The 26,635-nt window shown below is 41.1% G+C and overlaps 2 protein-coding genes and 1 pseudogene across 3 annotated transcripts in view; 2 read left to right on the top strand and 1 right to left on the bottom strand.

Annotated features, from left to right (window-relative positions):
- Vangl2 (VANGL planar cell polarity protein 2) overlaps window positions 1-8,647 on the top strand; it is a 28,381-nt gene extending 19,734 nt beyond the window's left edge. For both annotated transcript variants that reach the window (XM_047557064.1, XM_047557074.1), the window contains exons 5-8: window positions 67-203; window positions 697-832; window positions 3,915-4,146; window positions 5,117-8,647. In XM_047557064.1, the coding sequence (XP_047413020.1) occupies window positions 67-203; window positions 697-832; window positions 3,915-4,146; window positions 5,117-5,377 (766 nt within the window). In that variant the 3' untranslated portion in view covers window positions 5,378-8,647. The remainder of the gene's footprint in view (window positions 1-66; window positions 204-696; window positions 833-3,914; window positions 4,147-5,116) is intronic.
- A 1,373-nt stretch (window positions 8,648-10,020) lies between these two features.
- LOC124964265 (oligosaccharyltransferase complex subunit OSTC-like) lies at window positions 10,021-10,491 on the bottom strand. The gene is given in 1 exon segment (XM_047524236.1): window positions 10,021-10,491. A coding segment is annotated over 1 exon segment (471 nt).
- An 11,338-nt stretch (window positions 10,492-21,829) lies between these two features.
- Window positions 21,830-24,847, top strand: LOC124987156 (glyceraldehyde-3-phosphate dehydrogenase-like; annotated as a pseudogene).
- Window positions 24,848-26,635: the final 1,788 nt, after the last annotated feature.

The following is a 26,635-nucleotide window of genomic DNA, read 5'->3' as shown; positions in this document are numbered from 1 at the left end:
ATGTGTCCCTTTCCCTGTACCCCTGTCTGTCCCTTCTCCCTCCCCCTCCTGCCCTCTCCCCCACAGCATCCAGCGCGTGGCAGTGTGGATCCTGGAGAAGTATTACCATGACTTCCCTGTCTACAACCCTGCCCTCCTCAACCTGCCCAAGTCCGTCCTGGCCAAGAAAGTGTCTGGCTTCAAGGTGTATTCTCTCGGAGAGGGTGAGCGGCCCTGCTCCTCCACCCCTCCCGGCCTCTTCCCAAACAGGACTCCAAGTGACTTCCTCTCTTTCTCTCACCCCCTTCATCCCTTCCCTTTTCCTTTCTCCAGCCCACGTCCCAGGCCCTTCTGTCCTGTCATTTCCCTTGACTTCAGGTGGCTGGTCTTAGATGCTGATTCTACTTGCTGTCCCTTTATGCTATGGTGTGTTCCCCCAATCTGGCTCCTCTGTGTCTGCTTATCAGCTCTGGTCTCAGCCCTTTGGCTCACCTGAGCCCAGGAGGCACATGTGCAGGACTTCTGCCCTTCCAGTGCCTTCCTGGTTATTTTTCCCCAGCTTCTCCAGAGGTGGCCAGGAGGGCTGGGAATGGGTGGTATTGCTGGGTGGTGGGAACAACTTCTCTAAACACAACAGGCTGTGTCTCTGGAACTCCTGGAGTGGGAAGAGAGGCCACACTGTGATGTGCCCGTCCTCTCTATCCTGATCCTGTGCAGAAAACAGCACCAACAACTCCACGGGCCAGTCTCGGGCTGTGATTGCGGCTGCGGCCCGGCGGCGGGACAACAGCCACAATGAGTACTACTATGAAGAAGCTGAACATGAGCGCAGGGTGCGCAAGCGGAGGGCCAGGTGGGTCCCTGGGGGGAGAAGAGGGGTGGAGTGGGGTGGGATAGAGTGAGGGGTGGTGTTTACTGTGGGATAAGCTGAGGAGTGGAAGCCCTGGGACTTCTGAAATTGCTTGAAATAGATGAGCAATGATGATATAGGGGTATGTGTATTTGTTTTTCAGTGCTGCTGTAACAGATTACCATGTAAACTCAGCAGCTAAAAGCAACACGTTTATCATCTCCTGTTCCATGGGTCAGGTTCAGGCTTGCTGGACCATCTTCTCAGGTCTCAAGGCTGAAATAAAATCTCACCCTGAGCCTGCGCTTTTCCTCCAACCTCTCTGACTCTTCTTTTCTTGGCAGTACCCAGGACTCCACCCAGGCAGTCTACCACTGAACATCCCAAATCCTTTTTAATTTTAATTTTGAGACAGGGTCTCTCTAAGTTTCCCAAGCTGGTCTGGAACTTGCAGTCCTCCTGCTTCAGCATCCTGAGTAGCTGGAATTATATGCACACACCACCATACCCAGTGCTCACTGACTTTTGGCAGAATCACCTTATCATGCCATCCCACATGCAATTTCCAGCATGACAGTTGGCTCTTTCCTGCAGGAGGAATCTCTGACTTCTTTTCCCACCAGCTGGAGAAAACTGCTTCTAAAGAACTCATGTGATTAGATCAGGCATAACAGGATAATCTTATTTTAAAATTGGCTAACCTGGTTTACTTGAATTACATCTGCAAAATGTACTGAGGTTAAGCTGGGTGTGATGGTGCATGTCTGTAATCCCAGTGACTTAGGAGGCTAAGGCAGGAGGATCAAAGTTTGAGGCCAGCTTGAGTTTGAGTACCACTCTTTCTCATAATAAAAAATAAAAAGAGGCCTGGGATATAGCTCAGTTAGTAGAGTGCTTGCCTCACATATATAAGGCCCTGGGTTCAATCCTCAGCACCACACACACACACACAAATAAATAAATAAAATAAAAATAAATAAATTAATTAATTTAAAAATAGAAAAAAATAAAAAGAACTGGGGATGGAGTTCTGTGGTAGAGTGCTCCTGGGTTTCACCTCCAGTCTTGAAAAAAATATTGAGATTATTGAGTAATGAGGGAATGGGATTCTAGGGTATCATTTTTGCATTCTGCTCACTGTAGTGGGTTAGTGACTTAAAAAGACGTGAACCTTACCTGCAATAGCAGGGACTGAGGCTGGCTAGGCTTCTACCAATAGATCTTGACAGCTTAGCAGATGGGGCTTTTTTTGCCTGCAAAAATAAGGTTCTTGTGTCTATATTTTGGTAAATTCTTTTTTTTTTTTTTTTTTTTTTGGTGGTGCTGGGGTTTAAACCCAAGCTCTTATACATGCTGGCAAACTCTACTACTGAGCCATTTATGCTATCCTTACTCCTCCATTTTCCCAGTTCACATTATTATGTGAACTTAAGTCATGCATGAAGAAGCTTTCTTGTTGCCTACTGCTGTCAGTTCCCCTCTGGATCTGTTGGGATTTCTTGAGGGAGGAGCAGAGAGCCTTGGGACTGAACCATTCATTCTACACTCCACCCCTTCTCCCACATCATCTCTAGGCTTCAAGGGAAGGAGGCAGAAATGAAAAGTTGTACTCCAAAAACAAACAAACAAACAAACAAACAAATAAGTAAATTCCATTATTATGTACAACTAAAATGCACCTGTTAAAAGATGTGGGGGAATAAAAGAAAAAAGAAATGGCCATTCTGCCCCTTTGCCTTCTGCCCCACTAAGGTCTTTGGATTTCATGTGCTGCCACCACCATTCTTGGCACTTATGTGCTCTTTTCTCCCCCCATTACCTTACTTGGAACTGAGAGAAAGCTTTTTCCTTTACTTCACCCGAGATAGATTCTTTTCAAAAAGAACTTTGCTGAGGAACTGAAGCAAAAGAAAAAACAGAAACTGTAGATCTGCACAATGTATACATTCTTAGCCCAGGGTCCATCCTCATTGAAGGTCCCAGGTCTCTGGGTTTCTGATTACTGGGCTGTAGGCCTCCTTTCCTTGTCCTGTCACCTCAGGTTGATCTTGCTCTTAGGCCACATGGGTTTTATTTTGTTTTTTTTAGACTTTAGAGAACTGTATTATTTAGCCTTCTTAGTTTTTAATAGATTGTCATTTTAGGTTTCTTTAGGGTCCTTTACTTTGTTTTCCCTCTTCCCTAATCCCTATCCTCAGTTCCTCCACATTGTAGGTGCTCACTTTAGTGTGTTTTATTTCCTTAAAACCTGTATATATCCTGGACAAACTTGATGTTTGTATGCTTTTTGTGTAAGTTAATTTTTTTCCTGCTTCTCCTTTAACACTGTATTTTTGAGACTTATCCATATTGACTATATACCTAGTTTGTTGCATCTTATCACTGCATAGTGTTTCATAGACTTTTCCCAATGGTACTACACAAAATTTGGATTATAGTCATCTTCGTACTTTTTTCTGTTTTGATAGAGAAATAGTATCTTACTTAATTTGCATCTTTTTGAGCCAGTGCCTTCTTTATATTTTAGTCTCTCAGGCCTCTTGTGAATTGTCAGTTCACCTTTTCTGCCCATTTTTCTAAGGAGTGCTTGCCTTTTTCTTCTTAATTTGTAGCAAATTCTTTGCATATTCTAGATGTCAATCCCTTGTTGGTTTTAAATGCTGCATACATACCCCACACCCATCAGAGGTCACTTAATGCTTCCCATGATATCATGGCTGAATAGAAATCTATTTTGAATCAGTCATATCTGTTACTTTTTGACATGATTAAGTGTGGTGTGTGTGGGGTGGTCTTGTTTAGGAAGGCTTTTCCTAGGATTTGATGGGATTCTTGGTCTTTCCTGTAGCACAATTGCTAGTTGTCTCTCTGTGTTTGCCACTAGACTTGTCCTTGCTCCCTGAGCTCCATAGTTGTTTCTTGCCCATAGTGGCAGAAAGCTCCACCTTCCCCAGCCCTGTTGGAACTTGTGTTATTTCAGGGAGGGCACAAGAGCCCGACCTTGCCTAGGCTGTGGCAGTTGAAGGTAGTGGAGAGGGAAAAGATGTAAGGTGGGCATCTGGTCTATACCTTTCTGGTCCCCTAGGCTTGTGGTGGCAGTGGAGGAGGCCTTCACTCACATTAAGCGACTGCAGGAGGAGGAACAGAAGAATCCAAGGGAGGTAATGGACCCCCGGGAGGCAGCCCAGGCCATCTTTGCATCCATGGCTCGTGCCATGCAGAAGTACCTTCGGACCACCAAGCAGCAGCCTTATCACACCATGGAGAGTATCCTGCAGCACCTTGAATTTTGCATCACGCATGACATGACACCCAAGGTAGGCCTACTGCTCCCAGTTTCCTCCTTCTTTCTCCAGCTTCTGGTCCTCTTCCTTTCCACCTTCTCTTTCTCTTGTTGTTGTTTTTCTTTTTTTGCAGTATTAGGGATTAAACCCAGGGGTCCTCTACCACTCAGCTACTATATCCCCAGTCCTTTTTATTTCTTATTTTGATACCAGGCCTTGCTAAAGTTGCTGAGGGTGGACTTAAACTTGTGATTCTCCTGCCTCAGCCTCCCATGTTGCTGGGATTGCAAGTGTGAGCTACTACACTCAGCCTTCCCTTATTCTCTTCTCACCTCATTCTATACACCCCCTCCTCTCTCTCTCTCTCTCTCTCTCTCTCTCTCTCTCTCTCTCTCTCTCATTTCCACCTTCTCCTCCTTGTTATCTCTTCTCTCATCCCTACCTCATCCACCCTGTATGCATGGAGTTAAGTCCTTAGGGGGATGATTGTGACCTGTTTCTCATCTTTTTAAGGACTCTGGAATTTCCAGATGCAAAGTCCCACCATTACCTGTGACCCCTTTCACCTCCCCATATGGTCTTTGGCCTGTGATCATTTTCAGCCATTACCCACCACCCAATTCAATTGCCATCTTCCTAGAATGGCTTTCCCTGAGCTGCCCTGCATGAACAGGTGTCTAAAGATATTGTATCTTGATCCCCCTGGCTCCTTCCTCCTGCAGACCTGCTTGGCACTAATTATACAAGCTGTATGGGAGGGATGGAAGGAAGAATGAGGGGAGGGCAGCTTGGTGCAAAAAGAGCAGAGGATGGGGGTCAGGGGACACAAGTTCAGTCCTGACTCTGTGGAGCCATATCACTTCTGAGGTGCCATCTTTTTTATCCATAAATCAATTCTGCTTTGACATTCCAAGATATTATTTCATATGCAGAGTGAGCCTGGGGACATGCTAGCTGTTTCTGGAAACTGTGCCCAGGAGATGAAGTCTCTTTTCCTCCTCAGGCTTTCCTGGAGCGGTATCTGGCAGCTGGACCCACCATCCAGTACCATAAAGAACGCTGGCTGGCCAAACAGTGGACACTGGTGAGCGAGGAGCCAGTGACCAATGGGCTTAAGGATGGCATCGTTTTCCTCTTAAAACGCCAGGACTTCAGCCTGGTGGTCAGTACCAAGAAGGTGCCGTTCTTCAAACTCTCCGAGGAATTTGTGGATCCCAAGTCGCACAAGTTTGTCATGAGGCTGCAGTCAGAGACCTCAGTGTGATCATGCAACTGCAGGGGAGTGGGAGACTTTGGGGCCTTCTGCGGGGTGGGAGGGGGCTTGGTTCTCAGGCCCAGCCACATTCCCGCTGCCCTTCTTCCTCTTGCTCTTGTTTTTTTACTTGAATTAACTTACCCCTCACCCTGTCTCCTTATTTTACCCATGTGAACCTGGAGAGATCATCCTGCTGTTAACAGTACCTGGGAACCTTCCCCATCTCCATCCCCCACTTTTATATTCCTCCAGGCCCTGCAGGAATCAGTGCCTCTCTCCCTTCTTTTCCCCAATTTTCCCTAGATGACAGTCCCTTCTGAAAGGGCACAGGCCCTCCTGATTGTACCTTCCCTTCCTGAGCCCCCATCACAAGCCCACATTCTTCTAGCCATTCTCTCCAGTGGCCCATGACAGGATTTCTCTGGGGGTATGGATATGACCCCAGAGAGCCACAGTGCCAAACTCCTCCAGGGCAGCAGATATCCCCTCCTGCCCCTTCACCACACTCATATCAAACCCAGAGTTCTTGGGCAAGGATGTTGCTGCCACATAGCCCCGAGTTAGGAATCTCCCTGTAGCATTATTTGTTCCCAGCTACCCTCCCCGATCCACACATATTTAGAGCAAGGGAAAATCCCATAATTTACCTGGAAGTCTCCACCTGCCAGTTCTGATTGTTGTAATCACATGTGACCATAGGCAGACTGAGGTGGAAAGCCTCTGACTACTTCCCCAGGGCCCTAGGGGAAGGTCCAATGGTCTTAAGATAGATCCCTGAGGTCAGAGAGACACTTGTCACTGGCCCCTCCCCTCTGAAACTGTCCTGACCTTCATGCCGACTCTTCTCAATGAAGGACAGACTCCTGAACAGACTTAGTGGCGAACAGTCCCTGACCAACTCCATGGTCTAAGGCAGATGCTTTTCTTTTCTGCACCAGCCACCCCAGTCCTGCTGACTTCTCTTGGCTCCAGAGACCTGTTGCCTCATCTATTTATGGGGGAGGAGCCAGCAGCTCCTCCTTGTTCCCTGCCTTAAGTCCAGTTCTTTGCCTCAGGGGTCTCTTTTCCTTGGCCTTCCAGGGTCCCCTCCTCTCCTGTCCTCCCCTGGTTCTCTGGGCACTGTTTTGGGGTGAGAGACCAGGATTACTGCCTTTAGTGGGTATATAACCCCTCACCCCATTTTAGCTTCCATCACCTTTGCACCAAATCTGAATTCTCAATAGTGTAGATCTCATTGTGAGCAAAATTCACTGGCCCTCTAATACATCTTTTCACAGTGAATTTTCGCTTATAAATCAGATACCATTAAATTATATAGTTTTTGCCAAGGGGAATAGAAGTAGGAAATGCCCATATATATATATCCTTCCAGGAACCACATGGAGAACTGTTTTTATGGCCGAGAAGGAGCATGCCCCTGGGTTCACTCTTTAAATAACGCACAATTCCCCTATATAGGCCCTTCTCTTCCCTGGAAAATATTCTGGTACTTTCCTTGTAAAGCACATTCTGGAATAAGCCCATCGAGCTCTTACCTGGGAGGCTTTATCTCTATAGTGATAACCTCATGATTGGAATTTCTCCTGTCCTTTCTGAAAAGGCACATCTCTCCACCTACCATGTAGCTGGTTCATAGCTGGTTTGTCAGTCAGTGCTTATCTTATCCCTTGTCCCCAGCAGGGGTCCTCTAGGTTAGCCTTTAACTGGGGCTGGGGGTCTTTGGATAGGCCCATGTGAAATACATGTTGTTCTGGGGGTCCTGGGAAAGGTATCTTTTTTAAATTAAAATCTGGTTTCAGAGGAGTCCCTCTGGGTCACACAAATACCTCACTGTCCTGGAAAACAAGACCTGGATGGTGATTGAGGTCATTGCCTTTGTGGGCAACAGTAGGGTGTAGTGTGGTTTGGGCGTGTGGCTGGGGTGGACAGAGGAAATTATTTGTGGTCATAGTTGCTGCCCCAAGTTAGGGATGGGGGAGTGTTTATTTTAAGAACCTGCCATGTTTTTAATCACTGTGATTTTTTCATTCCTTTTTCCTAAAACAAAAAGAGAAACGAACCATTTTTCCCCCCTAACTCTCTCTTTCTCTAAGCACTAAGGGCTGTGACTGAGAATGGTAGTGTTTTGGTTCTTTGCGTCAGAACTGTGGTATCTTTGTCTTTTTTGGTTATTATTATTAATATTTTTTGAAAATGTCAGGATGAGTTGTCAAGTGTATGGCTGTGTGTGTGTTCTTTTTCCTGTATGGGAATTGTCTTCATGCTGTGAACTGCTGGGGGTTGGGCAGCTGGTCCCTATGAGCAGTTTCCCCCACCAGGCGTGTCCCACCACTCTCTGGGTTTTCCCATTCTTCCTCTGAGGGGGGTGTGCCCACTTGTGGCAACCCTGCTCCATCACTGCAGGGGATGCTGGGATGCTGTGCTGGGCATCTCCAGTGCTGTTGTTTCTATGACTATGTGGCATCCTAGCTCACCCCCAGCACACCTACTTGGCCTTCCTTTTCATGGCCTTGGAATGCTTGTCTCCCTTCCCAGCACACCAGGACACTGTGCCTCAGTCCTTCACCTACCTCGCCACTCTACCACTGTCCCCATTGGTTCCCTTCTCTGAAAGTAGTATTTGTGTCTGGTTTATTCTTTTTTATGTCCCTGTAGTCTCTTGGTTTTTCTTCCCATTCCTTTCCACATCAGCCCTTAATTGTTCGCTTCCCCAGCCCACTCAACATTCCCATTGCAAACCCTGATACAGCACCGGTGAGGAGACGTCGGATCCCTGGAAGCTTCTCATCTGAAACACCTTCCCAGGGTTTGTTTCACCTCTGCTGGGCCCAGATGAGCTCCCTTTCTCCTTTGTGGTGTCTGTCAGTCTGTCTTCGCTCTCCTCTGCCCTCCCCATGGGGCAGTATCTGCTGATGGACTCAGTCCTGGTGTGTGACTGTTGTGATTTTGTTCTCTGCGCAAAAGGAAGGGGCTTTTTGAGTTCCTTTCAAGTGAGATTGTAAATGTAGAATTTTCCACTGTTGAATCTAGATTTTTCCTTTTTTTTCCTTTTTTCCTTTTCTTTCTTTTTTTTCTCTTTTTGGGTTACAGAGCTGAGACATTGTGCATGCATGTAGAAAATTGTAAAATGTAAAGTTTTTTTTAATATATAAAAAGCTTGTTTTTACAGTTTGCAGTGGATCTAAACATTATGGCAATTTTAGGGATTTTTTTCTTAAACATAGGAAACTAAAACTGTATAAATTTTTTTTATACATAAAATAAAGACATTTGACTTTTGTGGGGGCATTCTGTTGCTTTTCTTTTTCTTCTCTCCACCCCCCGCCCCCACACAGGAATGGGAGCAAAAGAGGGCTGGGGAAGAGTGAGTATAAATGGGTCCTTGTTAGGGAGTGAGTGGGCAGCAGGGGGCAGTGTGAGCTCCTCAGTGTTCCACAGGGCCTCAGCAGTTGGGAGCAATGGGAAAATAAAAAAGGAAATTGCTGGTCCGAACCCTGATTTGTAAGAGAGAGAAATGTGAGGACTCTGCTCTGAGGGATGGTTGTCAGGAGCATCTCTTTGGGTATGTCCTTTGCAGCATGCTTGTTCTGCATGGCCTCTAGGTGAGGGACAGGAGTAAACTTTTTAAGATGTCATCTTTCTAAAACAAAAGATGCCATAGGAGTTTGAAGCAATAGTTGATGATTTCAGTCGTTAGCAATAGCTTCTCACATTTCATTAATAACCTCCCCAAAGTTTATCTCATTTTATTTTATTTTACTTATTTATTTTTTAATTAGAAAAATTTCTGCTCCTTTCACACAGCTTATTGTTCAGGAAACAGTCTTGCATAATATGTGGAATAACATACTATTGCTCAAACTGTTTAAAGGCAAAGCATGTTTGGTTTAGCTGATCCGCAGCCCAGAGCTTTCTGCTTATAGGATCTTGCTTCCTGGTCTTACATTAATTTCTAAAAATCAGAAATGTCTCCAAATAATGTTACAGGTGTTATAAAAAATAAACACTTTATTCAATATTATAGCTTTAGAAGCACAATGTATACATATCTACATATATTGTAGATATACTATACATATAAATGTGTATATATATGTAATACACACACACACACACACACACACACATATATATTTTTAGTTCTGGGTGGGGATTGAACTCAGGGGTCCTCTACCACTGAGCTACATCTGCATCCCTTTTTATTTTTTACTTTGAGACAGGGTCTCACTAAGTTGCCTAGACTTACCTCAAACTTGCCATTTTCCTGTCTTAAACTCCCAGGCTGTGCCACCATGCCTGGTTATGTTTTCTTTAAGAAATGAAAAACTTAGAAAAGCATGCTATCTAGTTTTGTTGGTACATTGAAGTAGATTGACAGGAAAAAAATGCTGTGATAAACTGAACTCTTACACAGCTAGAAATTCTGTCTCAGCCTGAATATACTTTCTGTGGTTTTACTTGTTACTTCTTTTACTGCTTCTCTTCATACTTTTCCACATTTCATAGTAGAGGGCTGGTATAGTCTATTATTTTTATTTCCTTAACACTTGGTCACTGCTTACCATGTACCTGATAATGTCCTAATGGTACAGCCTTTAAATCGTCTTTAATAAGCAAATCCATTATCTGTTGATTTCTTCTCGAAAGGCACTCTAACCTATCAGATAGCCCAGAGATTTTATTCTCATGAATACTCTGGCCATGAAAAAAATTGACAGGGTCCAGATGAATCCAACTAACACGAGGACAAATCTGTTGAGTTTTGGAATTTTAGTTGCATTAGACGGGTCCAGGATTGTGAAACCTAAACCTTTCATTGTAAACAGGAAGCTGAATGCAAGTCCTTCCAGGATATATTGTCCATTTACTCTGTAGGTTAAGAAGGCTACTGACCTCCGATGCCCATATATGTCAGTCATAGAGCCAACGCTTAAAGGTTCAACAAGAGCACCATAAATCTTTCCTCTGGTGATCAGGAAATAAGACCTGATCTCTATCTGGTAGAGATACCTCGACCAGAGTGTACAGTTTTATGATTAACAGCAGAAGCACCCAGGGCCCTTCTTCAGCTTCAGGTTGGGACATCTGAGCCCTAAGAACAACATTTGGTACAAAATTTTCATATTGATGGTGGCAGGACATAGTTTTATTTATTTATTTATTATTTTTAAATTTATTTTTTGTAGTTGTAAATTGACAGCATGCCTTTATTTGCTTATTTTTATGTGGTGCTAGGGATTGAACCCAGTGCCTCATGTGTGCTAGGCAAGTGCTCTGTCACAGAGTTACAACCCCAGCACCACATTATTTTATTTTTTTAAGAGATGGGGTCTTGCTATGTTGCCCAGGCTAGCCTTGCACTCTTGAGTTCCAGCATTCCTCTTGCCTCAGCCTCCCAGGTAGCTGGAACTATAGGCATGCAAGATGGTGCTTGGCTTTTCTTTTATTTCTAAACATGTAGACCTTGTTTGTTTGTCACCTTTGTGCTTGTTATTCATCTCTAGATTCATCATCAAGAGATCAGGGCCTTTTTCTCAACTTTAGCCAGAAGTAACATTCGGTGATTTTGAACAAAATGCTTAGCACCTGAACAATTTTCAGAGGTTAAAAACAAGCAAACCTAAACTTCCTGCATAGAGTCGAGCCATTTACTGGATTTAGTCCTCTTCATTCACTTCTTACCAGGCCCTGAGGATATGAAGGCAAGAGACTTGGTCCTCATCCTGGTGGAAGTCCCAGTCTATAGGAGACACCAGCCCAGATAACTTCAAGTGAGTATGCATGATGTGTGTTCATGGGTGGAGTGCAGACAAGCTCTGGCTGATTCCGGGGTGTGTGGGAGACTTTCTTCCTTTAAGAGATTGAGGGAGTTTAGAACTCAAGAGGGGGTAGCACAGTATCCTTGATATTAGGTTTTGTTTTCCTAAGTATTGCAAATATGTATACCAGTTCTTCACATATAGTTGGTGCTCAGTGAACAAAATCATTAAATGAATAATGGATTAAACTAACAAGTCTACAAATTGAGAGAAAATCTTTACCACATACACCTCAGATAAAGCATTAATCTCTGGGATATATAAAAACTCAAAAAACTTCCAACACCAAAAAAAAAAAAAAAAAAATCAATAAAGGAACTGAACAGACACTTCTCAGAAGAAGTCAATAAATATATGAAATAATGTTCAACATCTCTAGCAATTAGAGAAATGCAAATCAAAACTACTCTAAGGTTTCATCTCCAATCAGAATGACAATTATCAAGAATATAAGCAACAATAAATGTTTGCAAGGATGTGGGGAAAAAGGTACACTTATACATTGTGTGGTGGGAATGCAAATTGGTGTAACCATTATGGAAAGCAGTATGGAGATTCCTCTGAAAACTGGGAATGGAACCACCATTTGATCCAGTTATCCCACTCCTCAGTTTATACCCAAAGGACTTAAAAATCAACATACTACAGTGACACAGCAACATCAATGTTTATAGCAGCTCAATTCACAATAGCTCAACTATGGAACCAACCTAGGTGCCCTTCAACAGATGAATGGATAAAGAAGATGTCATACATATACACAATGGACTATTACTCAGCCTTAAAGAAGAATGAAATTATGGCATTTGCAGGTAAATGGATGGAATTAGAGAATATCATGCTAAGTGAAATAAGCCAAACCCTAAAAACCAAAGACCAAATGTTTTCTCTGATATGCAGAAGCTAATTCACAGTAAGGTGGGGGTGTATAGGGAAGAACAGAGTTACTTTATATTAGGTAGAAGTGAAGGGAGGGGAAGGGGCATGGGGGAAGGAATGATAGTAGAGTGAAACAGACATTATTGCCTCAGGTACATATATGACTGCATGACCGATGTGATCCTACAATATGTATAATCAGAAAAATGACAGATTATACTCGATTTATATATGATCTATCAAAATGTATAAATGCATTCTACTGTCATGTACAACTAATTAGAACAAATAAAACAAGCAAAATAACTTGCCATAAAAAAAAAAAACTAACAGTACAATATGGGCATATAAACAAGATCATATACTTGCTTCTTCTCCCTTTAAAAAATTGTTCTCAGGTCCGTCATGTGAAAATAAAAACACTTCCCTTGAAACTGCACCCCTATGCTCATGGCTCTGCCCTTTTTTCGTAGCTAGGTTTGCATAAGAATCATTTTGTTTACTGTTTTCAGTGTGCCTTGAGTCAACTTTTGGTTTATTGTGACAAAATTTCTACCCAGCATGCCTTGAAATATATATATATTTTTGGTACCAGGTATTGAACCCAGGGGTGCTTAACTACTAGCCCTTTTATAATATTTTCTTTAGAGACAGGGTCTCACTGAGTTGCTTAGAGCCTCGCTAAGTTGCTGAGGCTGGCTTTGAATCTGAGATCCTTCTGCCTCAGCCTCCCAAGCCTCTCGGATTACAGGCGTGTGCCACTGTGCCTGGCCCTTTGAAATAATTCTTAAAAAAAGAAAAAGTGCTTTTAAGTCTTGAATGCCTATGATGTTCCCACTTTTGTACCGAGGTTCTTTTGGTAAAGACACAGGATATGATCCTGCCTCAATTGAGCTAGCTTTTGTGGACCTTTGAGGAATCTGTATTTAACATCCTGGACCTCTTCCTCTAAGTTTGGTTCCAGGAACTAGTAGACTTAAGTCTGATTTCAACATTTGATCAATGTTTGATCAATCTTTAAAAGATTGCTTGTTATGAACAAATGGTATTTGTAACTTTAAGTCAAAGGTATAGTTTTTGTGGAAGTACTTCATATATCACTGAAGACAGGGGCTCAGCTTAGTGGATTGTCAAGATCATGTCTGTGATTTCTTGACATTAGCGCCCACGTGTGGTCATATAGCCTTTGCCTTTGAATGCAGTCTAGAGAGGGCAGGCGGCTGGGTCTTGGGGTGAATTGATATAAGAATCTTAGACCCAGTTTTTAGTGATTTGCTATTAGTTTTTTCTTTTTGTGGGGGGCAGGTTAATGACTTCTACAGAACAGGAAGTCAACTACTTAAAATAGTCCTTAACTTTTTTTTTTTTTTTGATACCAAGGATTGAACCCAAGGGTGCTTAACTACGGGACAACACTACCAGCCTGTTTTCTTTTTTCTTTTGAGATAGGGTCTCACTAAGTTGCTCAGGGTCTTCATAAATTGCTGAAGCTGGCTTTTAACTTGCAAATTTCCTGTCTCAACCTCTGGAGCCTCTGAGATTACAGGCATGCTCTACCATGCCCAGTCAGTCCTTGACTTTTTATTTGTTTAAGCATGGGATGGAAACACTCTTTCAATTCCTGGGAAGGCTGGGGTGGGGGAAGTTCAGCCTCTAAAAACCATTGCAGCATTAGTGCACATGTGGTGGAAGATGCTAGAGGGATGGTAAAGGGCTTTCCACATGGTAGGAGGATCCTAGAGAACTGTCATCCTTGTTCAGCTTCCCAGTTTCTCTTTCAGTTGAAATGGGGTCCATTTCCCTGTTACAAAGGGCAGGACAGAAAAGGTAGAAGCTCAACAGCAAATGCCAAGTGTGGAATAGTCAAAGAAGGTAGTGGTTTAGAGTTGGGAGAACTGGGCAGAGCATTGGTTTCTCGTTTCATCAGATTTTGGGGGATACTTACCTGTGCTAGGTATGGGGTGTAAAGATAAATAAACATCCCTTTGGAGCTCATGGAATTTTTGCTAGTAAGATGGGGAAATTTTGTGTTGGGTGTGGGGGTACGTGCCTGTAATCCCAGCGGGTCAGGAGGCCAAGGCAGGAGGATCACAGGTTCAAAGACAGACTCAGCAGTGTAGCGAGGCCCTAAGCAACTCAGTGAGACCCTGTCTCTAAAGAAAATATAAAAAAGGGTTAGGGATGTGACTCAGAGGCTAAGTGCTCCTGGGTTCAATCCTCGGTACTAAAAAAAAAAAAAAAAAAAAAAAAGAGGATTGGGAAATTTTATTATTTTGTCACCAGCCATGGGCCACCCAAGGAAGAATGCTATCCTCTAGAGGGCTTAAGTACCATCAGCAAGAAGCAGAGTGAAGCCAACACTGGGTGAGTGCATTGAACTTGATAGGCAAACTATTTTGATGTTACTGCTCAAAAAAAGTCATCTGCATTCTGATATCCTGTAAGAGAATCACTTTGGTTGAAAAAAATTTAGATCAGTTGTATTTTGTCCCTCCTTTCTTCCTCCCTCCCTTCCTTCTTCCCTCTTTCCCACCCTTCCTTCCTTCCTTCCTTCCTTCTCTTTCTTTTTCTCTCTTTCTTTTGGATTAAACTCAGGTGTGTTAAACCACTGAGCCACATCCTCAGTTCCCTTTTGTATTTTATTTTGAAAAGGTATCATGCTAAGTTTCTGAGGCTATCCTTGAACTTATTATCCTGCCTCAGCTTCCCAAGATGCTGAGATCACAGGTGTGAACCACCATGCCTGGTTTAGGTTCATAGATTGTAACAAATGTGCCACTCTGGTGGGGGATATTGACAAATGGAAGTGGTTATGCATATGAGTAGACAGGAGATATAAGGAAAATCTCTGTATGTTACACTCAATTTTCCTGTGAATCTAAAATTGTTTTAAAAAACAAAGTCTGTTAAAAAAAAGTCAAGCAAACAAAACACTGAACAAAATCTTACCTAGTTCTAGACACAGATCTGTTAACAAAAAGTACTGGTGCAGGTACTTGTGATTCAAGAAAAAAGAAAAAAAAAAAAGCCCAACAAAGTGAAAATGTGCTATTTCCCCTAAACTGTGTCACTGTGGAGCTTGGAAATGTGACAAAAACAAGTGAAGAAGAAAAAAGAGGGTCTGGTTGTCCAACACCATGTGAGCTAAAAATTTGCATGAGTGCACTTAAATGTGTGAGGAGATAGGGTGGTTTAACTTAGTAGTGGTTTTTGCTCCTTTCAAGTTCCTGTTAATGCTAGTTCTCTTTCACATATGAATGTGTAATTTTAGGGTGGGGTAGACTTGGGATAGTTTTTACTGTAGTGAAGAACACCTGCTGAAAGACTGCTTGTCTTCTGCCAGTTTACTTACAACTTCATAGGTGGAATCCAGTTAGAAAAGAAAGCAGGTACAGCTGACTTTGTAGATTTCATTTTCAAGGACTGGTATGTGTTAGTTAGATGTAAAGGGAGGGCAGTTTTGGTTCGTCGATAACTCCCAGAAAAGACGCTCCGCAGATACAGGTCTCACACAAGGAACTTTTATTCAAGCGGACAAAACGTGTCCGCTCGGGGGAAAGGGGAAAGGGGAAAGAGCAGAAGAAGATGGCACAGGGTTTTTTGTATTGGAATTTCGCGGGCTGGGAGGAACCAATCACGGAGGAGAATTATTACAGGCTGACTGATGGACCAATGACATATTGGAACATAATGTAGGGGGGGCAGGAAGGTTATGGCGACGTAAGCCGGAAATTCCTGTAACGGGAGAGGCGGGCTTAACACAGATTGACAGGTGATGCCTGTAGCAGGAGAGAAAAGGTGGCTTTATACCTAACATTCCCCCATTTCCTTTTTTATAAAAAAATTTTTTTTGGGTACATGGATGAAGGTCAGTCTTCTGTAATTACTTCCTGCTGGGGTGTGGACATAGAGCTGGTATCATTGTGACAGGAAGACCTGGAGACTTGATAGTTTCTCTGGAGGCACATCTGCAGCCAGGCTCCAATTTTTGTGAGATCCTGATATTTCTGTAATACAGGTTGATTAATTGACATGGAAGTAAAAGACAGGGGGTGGAAGAACTGAGAAGTTGTTCCCATAACAAGGCCTAGCAAAGGCTGGAGAGGACAGGCCTTCATTTGGGAGTTTCAACATTGTCTAGGTCATCAGGAATGTGAACACAACATTTAGTTCTAGCAAACATAGATTAAGCCTATTTGTGTCTGTAAGCCTTAAACTGACTAAAAACTTCTGACTCTAGCAGTTTCTCTTGATAGTTACTATTATTTTTAAATGCCCAAGAATGGCTATACTTTGGTTTTAACTGATTTGCTAGGTGTTTAAGATCAAACTGGTCAAAGTGACCTGTTCCTGTCTGTTAAAGAGTCAGCTAAGTTTCCACAGGGGTAACTCATAGAGAACTTAAGAGCAGTTTCTTAGCTCCATTAGTGCAATTGGTTAGGCAGGGTCTTTTTGATGACGTGACTTTCCTTGAAAGCGCCAGGGATGTCTCCCTTTTTCTGTGACCCTCCTCTGCAGCAGATGCACTGAGTCGCTTTTTCTCTAGCAGTCTCATCAATCTCCTTGCTCAGGAGGTTGTGTGACCCAGAGTTGCAAAGCTCTTTGGAGAAGTCCTTTTATTCCTGGGTTCAGGCTGACTTTGAGGGCAAGACCCAAATATGGAGTTTTTCTTGGCCTCTGTATTTAATTTCTATCTTTAAGTTTGATCTTAACCATCAAGCAAGTCACATATGAATGTGTAATTTTAGGGTGGGGTAGACTTGGGATAGTTTTTACTGTAGTGAAGAACGCCTGCTGAAAGACTGCTTGTCTTCTGCCAGTTTACTTACAACTTCATAGGTGGAATCCAGTTAGAAAAGAAAGCAGGTACAGCTGACTTTGTAGATTTCATTTTCAAGGACTGGTATGAAATTCAGTTCTTTTGGTTTGGAGCATATTAAAGAATTCAGCACTAAGGAACTTTCTGGGACTGAAGTGTTCATGTGTTTGTTTTTTTTTTTTTTTAATTCTATCTTGAAGTAGGTCCCCAACATAAAGCTTCTCAAACTTTAGTTGTGTATATAGCAATTGTGCACATCACTTGATGATCTTATAAAAATGCAGATTCTGATTCAACAGGTCTGATGTAAGGCCTGAGACTCTTCATCTCAAGCAAGTGTCTGGATGTCTTAGCTTGGTCTACCATAACAAAATACCAGAGACAATAGAAATTTACTTCTCCTAGTCTTAGAGGCTAGAAATCTGAGATCAGGGTCCAGCATGGTTGGGAACTGGGGAGGGCTCTTTTCTTGGCTTGTAGATAATGCCTTTTCTCTGTGTCCTCACTTGGCAGATATATATATATATATATATATATATATATATATATATATATATATATCTCCATATATATATATATGGAGAGAGAGATAGAGAGAGAATGAACCAGCAGGGCTTTGATGTCTTTTCATTTTCATAAGGGCCCTAATACTGAGGGCCCCACTCTTATGAATCTTTTAACCCTCTCAAAGTCCCATCTTGAAATAACATTAAATTAGGAGGGTAGGCTTCAACCTCTGAATTTTGAGGGGAACATAATGCAGTAGCTGCTGCTACTGTTTCACACATTTTACATTGAGTAGCAAGGCCCTAAGAGAAGGTCTCCATACCCATGTAGTTTAAGGGGCCCACACATTCTTTAATACTTAGATAAGATACTTGACGCAAGAGATCACAATCAAGAGATTTAGATTTCACGAATGTAATAAATAGCTTGGTAAAGTCAATGTTGCTCATATAGAACTGTATCATCTATATCAAATTGTGATTTTTATGAGACTCTTAAATGATATTATTAAATTGCCATATGTGTGGAGTTTGTGCAAAACAGTTCAGTGAACCTCTTAATCGATCTAATGAGACATTTATTTATTTATTTATTTTTGCTGTACTGGGGATCGAACTCAGGGCCTTGTGCTTGTGAGGCAAGCACTCTACCAGCTGAGCTATCTCCCCAGCCCCCAGTGAGCCATTTATGAAGATGTAAACAAGAGACTATCTGGTGAGACCTTATCACTGCAGACCTTAGAAACTAAAGCTCACCACATGAATTAACTTTGGCCAGTGCATGCCAACCTGACCAGTAGAAAAGCCCTCTGTTTTAGGAGTTCTACCATGTTTACAGAGTTCCAGATAAGATACCTTCATTTACTTCAATATTTACATTAATTGCTGTGGGTATAGAATGAAAGCAAATTATTGTCATTTATCAATAATTTATAACTGATAAATCTTCTCAAGATTTTTGCCCAATTTGCAATTACTGTGCAAATGTTAAGATCATAATGACCATGTAGTTGATGTTGCTGGAAGCTGCCTTATCTGAGTTCAGTGTTTTTCACTTACTCAGTCATTCAACAAATATTTGTTGAATACTTTCAATGTGCCAGGAGCTATGACAGTAACTGCAATGAACAACTGATGTGGTGTTGGTCTTTTTTTTTTTTTTTTTTTTTTGTAGTACTGGGAATGGAACCCAATGGTGCTCCACCACCGAGCCACATCCCCACCCCTTTGTATGCTTTTTATTTAGAGACAAGGTCTTGCTGAGTTGCTCAGGGTCTCACTAAGTTACTGAGCCTGGCTTTGAACTCATGATCCTCCTGCCTCAGTCTCCCGAGTTACTGTGATTACAAGCATGTGCCACCAAGCCCAGCTCAGATATTGATCATATCATTTAGAATATGGCAAATGTAATTAAAGAGTATAGGGGTTATGGGATCTTACAAGAAGGAATTTAACCAAGTGAGGCTGTCAGAGAAATCTTCCTTGGGAACAAGCAATATTACTTCAACTCTGTGTAAAAATTTCTGATTGGAAAGATGGGGCACGAAACTTGAACTAAGAAGAGCTTCCCTTTTCTCTTCAGTGCAGAAACTGTGTTCAAGTAATTGCTGTTTAAAAAATGAGTGTCAAAATCATTGACAAAATAATTAGGAAATTGTCAAAAGATTTCCTGACTCTAAGGGAGTGGTTTTTTTTTTTTTTTTTTTTTTTTAAAGATACATTGATGGCAGCTGAGAAGTTTTAAATGAATCTTTGGTTCTAAGAATAAAATAAAAAGAGAGGGGGATGAATTGAAGATCCAATGTGTCTTGTGTATATAACCACATGATTGTTTAGCCCTAAAAGAGGAGGAACTTTGTGGAAGTCCCTCATGTTAATAACACTTAGCTATTACCAGGTACTGGCTATTTCTAGCAAGAAAAAGCATGGTTCTTCCTAAGAGCAGGATTTTTGTCTTGCCAAACAGTTGCTGCAGGTGTAGTAAATAGTAGTTATCATTTGTGGAGAATTCTGAGTTAAGCATTTTCAGTTCAAGATTTTATTTTACCTCGGAAACTTTATTATTATTATTTTGGCAGTATTAGAGATTGAACTTAGGACTTCATGCAAGCTAGGCAAGGGTTCTACAACTGAGTTACCTCCTTAACTCTTTATTTAACCTTGGATTTTCAACAAACCATGTGGAAACCCCTATTTCTAGGATTCCTGATATGACACATATTGTGGTTAAACAGATACCCAGAAAGGCCTGCTGGGTGCCTCAGATAGGATACCATACAGTGTTAGTATCTTAGAAGATGCTAGTCCAAATGCTCTATTTTCATCAAGTAGTCAAAGGAAAATAATGTTCTGGGGATAGAATGAAACCAGTCATATGGGATAGCAAATATAAATAGAAATGCTAATATATTAATTTATAACAGGCATATCTAGATTGGGAATTACAGTTGGACATAACTAAATGTCCCTTCATGGTGAGGTACTTCAGAATACTTTTCTCCTTATCTACACACTGTTCCTGGGTGGTCTTCTCTGGTCCCATGCCTTTAAATATCAGCCATATACCAGGTAGTCTAGGATAGCGATAATGATCATGCTTGGGCTTTTCTTCTGGCCTTATCCCTTGTAGCTATGTGATTTTGGAAAAGTTTTCTGTTTCTTCATCTTTAAAATGAAATAATAATGCATTGCCAATCCCACGGGGTTGTAGGGATAAAACGCTTAGACATTACCTCTTAGATAAACCGCTTAGTTATATGCTAAGTATTCCCAAATATCTATTTCTTTTCCTGACTTCTCCCTCGAACTCCAGACTCATAAATCCTAGCACTTATTTAACATCTTCACAAAGATATCTGAGGGATATTTCAAACTTACTGTAGCCAAATAGAGTTGATTTTCTGCCCAAATATGCCTCTTTCCTGTTGATTATATGTCATCAAACAGCACCATCATCAACCTACTTGCTCCAGCTAAAACTTATGAGTTATTCTTGATGCCTCTTTTTCTCATTCTCCACATTCAGTTCTTCCATCTATTGCTGGAACATACCATGCTCATTTCCAATGCAGAGTCTTTGCAGTAGTTCATTTTTTTTTTTTTTTTTGTCTGGGATACCACTTGATCTTTGTGTACCAGGCTGTGGTCATTCAAATGTCACAGACACGTTTTCTATAAACAAACAGTATAAAGTCTATCTGTAGTAGATTTGGAAGACAGAGATAGTATTTCTCTCTTTGGGGCAGAGAGCTAACCAGACTCTGCAGTGCGGCTCTGTCAGTGAGGAAAGATTAACACGTCCTCCTTTTCTACCACTCACCCAACACTTGGATGAGGATGAAAACATTATCACTACATCCCAGGGAATCTCTCAAATTTCCCAACCAGGCCTGCCAAGAGGCCCTTGTGCTTTCCTCTTTCAGGAAAGATGACTCTACCATCATCTCAGCCTCATTACCCAAACTGAAAAATAGATTTTATACCACTTGGAAGTTAATAAGTTTGCCTGTCATTGTTTCATGGATGCTGACAGAAGACATGAGACTCCAGGGTCAGAGACAAATGACTTTATTATGAATGGCCCAGTGGGCAGTGCGAGCTTTGTGTTTGTATTGGTTCTCCTTCCTCTAAGTTCCATTGGGTGATACAGTACAGATGCTCCATTTACAATAAATAGATTTCTGCCACAGCCAAGGAAACCTGAGGTTAGGAAACCCTGGTATATTAAAGGGAATTTACATGGGACACAAATATCTTCACATTTTGTGCAATTTACAGTTTTTCCTTAGACTTCCTTTTCACTGATTCTCAAAAAAAATTTTTAAAGTCCCTGATCAGGTGGCCAACCTGCTAGATACTGCCTATTAGTTAATGTAGATATGAACCCAGGCAATCTCTCTTCCAGATAATGTGGACAACTAGATATGCAGACTGAAGTCCTCCCTACTGGAGAGATTTTCTTTCATCCCTTACTTTGCAGCCATCACTGAGTGGGGCTGCCATGGAGAGGCCAGTCTCTTCCATTTAGGACTGGCATGGTAGGCACAGCCAGGTCCATGCTTTTTCTTCTTCCATAATGATTCAAGGGAACTTCCCAAGAGGCTATAGGTATGGGGACTTGAATTTGCCATCCTCCTGACTCAGCCTCCCAAGATGCTGAAATTAGAGGTGTGAGCCACCACATCTGGTTTATGTTCATCAATTGTAACAAAAATACCACTCTGGCAAGGGAGAGGTGGGAAAGTAGTTGGGGGAGTTACTAAGCCACCTATTTATGCATTTTACTTGTGTATACTGGACCTGTTCAGACCTGGTTTTGTATCTTCCGCTTCTGTTTTATAATGGATACTGTTATGCACATTCATTTCATACTTGAGGGTTCAGATAACCTGCAGTCATAATGAGCAGATTGTGTTGCATGGTACTTAATGTCCCATGGCAGACATTCCATCTCTTCCAACTCTCAGAAGCAAGCCAAGAACTGCTTTCCAAATGGAGAAAGGTCATCAGCACAAAAGGGAACGAGTTTACTGCAAATCTCCAGGTGTCTTAAAGACTTCCAAGGTGGGAAAATCAATCTAAAAGTTTATGTGTATGTGTGTGTGTGTGTGTGTGTGTGTGTGTGTGTGTATCCTAGGCAAGTCGTCTACCACTGATCTATACCCCTATCCCTCAATTTGATTACAAATAAATGCAAGGGACTCCAGGCTTAGATCTTTTTGGTTTATAAAAAGGGAAAATGATTAGGAATGATAGATTTATTATTTTCATTATAAATTTAAAGTTATAATTTAGCTATAGTTTAAAACTAGGAGAAACCCCTGTGTACCAGGTTTTAGAAAGTTTTATTATTTAATAAAATAAACATGAGAGAACTAAATTTTAATTCAATTTTACTCATAATCAAAATAAACCATGTAACAAATTACATTGTTTTGTGACTTTGGGATTAAATTGTATCTACTCTTTTGGGGGGGTATTTTTGCTACAGCATAATTAAATAAGAATGCAAACGTAACATTTAATTAATTTAAAATTTTGTATTTCTACTTTAACAAAATAATTAGATATGTGGAATTATCTAAATTCCCTACACTTATCCTGTAGGACAAGTAAGTAATTATTACCTATTTTATTATTTTAAAGTATGTGAATTTAAACCTAGATACATTGAGTTATAATTTAAATAAGTGGTAGATCTGTATAAATTGGTTCTTTTAAATAAGCATTATTTAAACAAGGTGATATTGCACATTATGTGGGCCTACAGAGTTAATCCACTTACACCATCCATGTAAAGTTTTAAGGTATTTTTGGTTTCTGACAATTTAAAAAATATTAAGTTATTGTATTTCATCTAAATATTCACTTAACTGTATTTTCTAAGCTCATTGACTTTGGTTATAATATTGAATTAAATTCAATTTAACATAATATGTATGTATAGTATAATATTTAATTAGTAAATATTGGCCAGGCAACTTTTAAAGAAATTAAAATCAAGAGAGATGAAAAAATATAGTACCTAGTCATTACACAGTGCTTAGGTGTGTTTTTAAGCTCTGTGTCTGTGTAAGCATATTCTGCTGCTGCAATCACTGGCTTTAAGATAATAAAAATCAGTACTTTAAAAACATTTTCTTATAAATTTCTTGATAAGATCATGGTTTATATATGAGAATTTTAAAGGCTTAAATAGTTATTGTTATTTGAAATATTGTTTTAACTATCAAACAATGAAAATGTCATACTAAGACAAATTGAGTTAAAAAAAAAAAAAAAAGAACTTGTGCTTGGCATGGTGGTGCACGTCTGTAATCCCAGTGACTTGGGAGGGAGGCTGAGACAGGAGGATTGCAAGTTCAAGGCCAGCCTCAGCAACTTAGTGAGACCCTGTCTCAAAATAAAAAAATAAAATGGGTAGGTGATTAGCTCAGTGGTTAAATGCTCCTGGGTTTAATTCCTGGTACAAAAAAAAGAAAATAAAAATGAAGTCAGAGGTTGTGTGGCTAGGAGAAATGAAGATTTGCCTTTGGTTATACAGTCTGTTCTTGAGAGGTAGTAAAGAATTCTTGGGTGGCTCAACCATGGAGGCAGAAGCCGCTACACGCTGCTGGTGGCAGTGGTTGTGTTGATCCTGGGCAGGGACCCTCAGGAGATTACAACCAGAATTGAACTATTCTGGGCATTTTATTTGACAAGGGAGATGAATGTTTGAGATGAGAGAAGGCAAGAACATTAAAGCTTATATAACTGTATGTTGTGGTGCATCAGATCTTAAAGATTCAAACAGTGTCTGTCATCTTTCTTGGCTAGGTTCAGTGATCTCTTTCTCCTGCAAAGGGGTAGAGATTATGTAAAGCAAAATACCAAGATAATCGATCAAGAGTAGAATGGCTATCTGCTCCTCCCTGTTTGACAGCTGCATCTTCTCATGCAGTATCAGCTGCATCCCTATACATGATGGTGAAGGTTGGAGAAAATGGATTTGACTGTATTGGGCACCTGGTCACCCAACTCCAGCAAAGTGGGTATCGTGTACCATTGATGACCCCTTTGTTCATCCCAGCTACATGGTTCACTTGTTCCAGTATGATTCCACCCATAACAAGTTGAACAGCACAGTCAAAACTGAGAATGGGAAATTTCCATTAATGGGAAGTCCAACTCCATCATCTAGGAATGAGATCTTGCCAACATCAAATGGGAAAATGCTGGTGTTGAATTTGTTGTTGAGTCTGCTGCTGTCTTCACTATCATGGAGAAGGCTGGGGCTCACTTGAAGGTTGAAACCAAAAGGGCCACAGTTTCTGCCTCTCCTGCTGATGCCCCCAAGTCTGTCAAGGAAGGGTGAGACCACAAGAAGTATAATTCTCTTAAGATTGTAAAGCCTGCTGTACCACTGTTTAGTGCCTCTGGCTAAGGCACAACAACTTTGGTATCATGAAGGGCCTCATGACCATAGGCCCTCTGATAAACTGTGTCATGATGGTCATGGGATTGCCCAGTGCATCCACTGGTGCTGCCAAGGCTGTAAGGTCATCCTTAAGGTGAACGAGAAGCTTGCTGCCAAGGCCTTCCATGTGCCTGACCCTAATTGTGTCATGGATCTGACCCATTGCCTGGAGAAAGCGGCCAAATATAACATCAAGAAGGCAGTAAAGTAGACATTGGAGGACTCCCTAAAGGACATCCTGGGCTACACCAAGGACCATATTGTCTCATGCAACTTTACAGTGACATCCACTCTTCCACCTTTGATGCTGGGTCTAAAGGTACCTCTCATACTACTATAGCAAAGTTCTTGGGTTAGCCCTTTCCAATAGTCCTATTGCTAAAAGACTGCTTGAAAGAGAGATAATAGCTCCTGTGTTCTGTTAGTGTTGCTTCCTAGAGTTGTCTAAAGACCAGCTCTGATTTTCTGTCCAGCATCTAGAAAATAAACTGGCATACAGGAGTTCTAAAGAAACACTTGTTGAATGAATGCATAATCAAAATTGAGCAATTTATTAGGTGTTGGGCACAGTAATAAGTCTTAATACCTCAAATAAATCTTCATTTAACCCTCATACCTTCTGTTACTGATACTATTATAAATTTAGAAAATAAATTGAAGAGATTTAGGCTCAAATAAGTTAAGTGATTTCCTGAGGATTACTTAGTGGATAACTGGCAAAGAGTCAAACTAAGTCTTTTTGTCTCTGAATTCCATGAGCTTAATCACTATATTCTTAACAATTAAAATCTAAGAAGAAACTATGTAAATGCAATGTTTAGATTGGAGAAAAATAAGAAGTTCAGTTATTGTTTCAACACTCAACATTCGAAAGAAGCTTCCCATTTCTTTTTAGGGTCTGGGATAAAGTTGAGTGCACACATCTGCTTTCTGTGTTAACATACTCCTCAACTCATTGAAGTGGAACAAAAATAAAAGAAGGTCACTAGACTTTTTTTATAATCATAATTTTTTTTTCATTTCCATATATTCTGCTCAGGTGACACTGTCCTGTCAGAGTGGGCACGTTTCTCAAAATTAACATCTAAACTGATGCTGGTTATGCCTTGGGGGTACTTTATTGACTGTAAAACAAGAGTTTCTCACTCCTGGAAGTGTAAATATTTCTCAAGGTTATTTTGGCTGTATTTGTTATAAAATGGTTGATTTGGTTAATGACACAGTCAAGGGCCTTTTCTATTCACAGGTATCTTTGTTTTGATCTTATCAATTCACTGTATCCCCCTGGAAATTCTATTAAATGTTTTTCTTCTTCAAAACCCAGATTTCACATTCAGAATTTTTGGAGACCAATAGGTTAGGTCAGGTTAGTTTAGTTTAGGTTTGTTTGTTTGTTTCTTTCTTACTTCATTCTTTCTCTTCCTCTTCCCCCTCATCCTTCTTTTCCTCCTCCCCTCCCCCTTCTTCTTCTTTATTTTTGGTTTTTAGGTTTTTATTCGCACCCAGATTATCCATGGGACTCTAGGATAGAGGCCTGTCAGCATTAAGTTTATGTAGTCTGTCACATGGCATACATGAACAAAGAATGGAATTTTTAGGCATGGCTGGCTAGCTCCATGTGCTCACATTTATTCAGTTAATTTGGGGCCCAAGGTTTCAGAGGTTTCCTTTATGGTCAGCAGGCTTCATTGCTCTGGCCCCAAGTGAGGCAGAATATCATGGTGGAATGTCATTATGGAAGAAAGCTGCTCAGCTCATGAAGGCCAGGAAAGGGAGAGAGAGAGAGAGAGAGAGAGAGAGAGAGAGAGAGAGAGAGAGCGAGAGAGCAGATATAGTCCAAGGGCACGTTTCCAGTGACTTCCTTCACCCACATCCAACCTGCCTACAGTCACTATTCATTAGTCCATTAAAATGATTAATTCGTCAAATGGGATTAATTCATCAGTGAGGTTATGGTTCTCATAATTGAATCATCTCACCTTTGAAAAATTCCTGCATTGACTGAAATATGAGCTTTTGGGGTGACATTAAAGATCCAAACAAGGACACCCGCTATTGGGCCTCAAGGGAAAGAAGGCAGTTCATTTTCCCTTGTGGGAACTTTGATAAATTCTTGGGTTGTTTTTTATACAAATGAAGGGTTTCTCACCTGCAAATGCTTTGGGGATTTTATATATCTTTATGCCTTTACAGGCTATTTATAGAGCATGTTCCTTAGTAAGGAATGATGATCAGTGATAGCCAGCGAAGTTGTTTAAAATATACTGTTTATAATAACCTTGTCCATTA

This window comes from Sciurus carolinensis, chromosome 1 (assembly GCF_902686445.1).
Source record: "Sciurus carolinensis chromosome 1, mSciCar1.2, whole genome shotgun sequence".
Taxonomy (NCBI): domain Eukaryota; kingdom Metazoa; phylum Chordata; class Mammalia; order Rodentia; family Sciuridae; genus Sciurus; species Sciurus carolinensis.
This window is presented reverse-complemented; position numbering and strand designations above follow the sequence as displayed.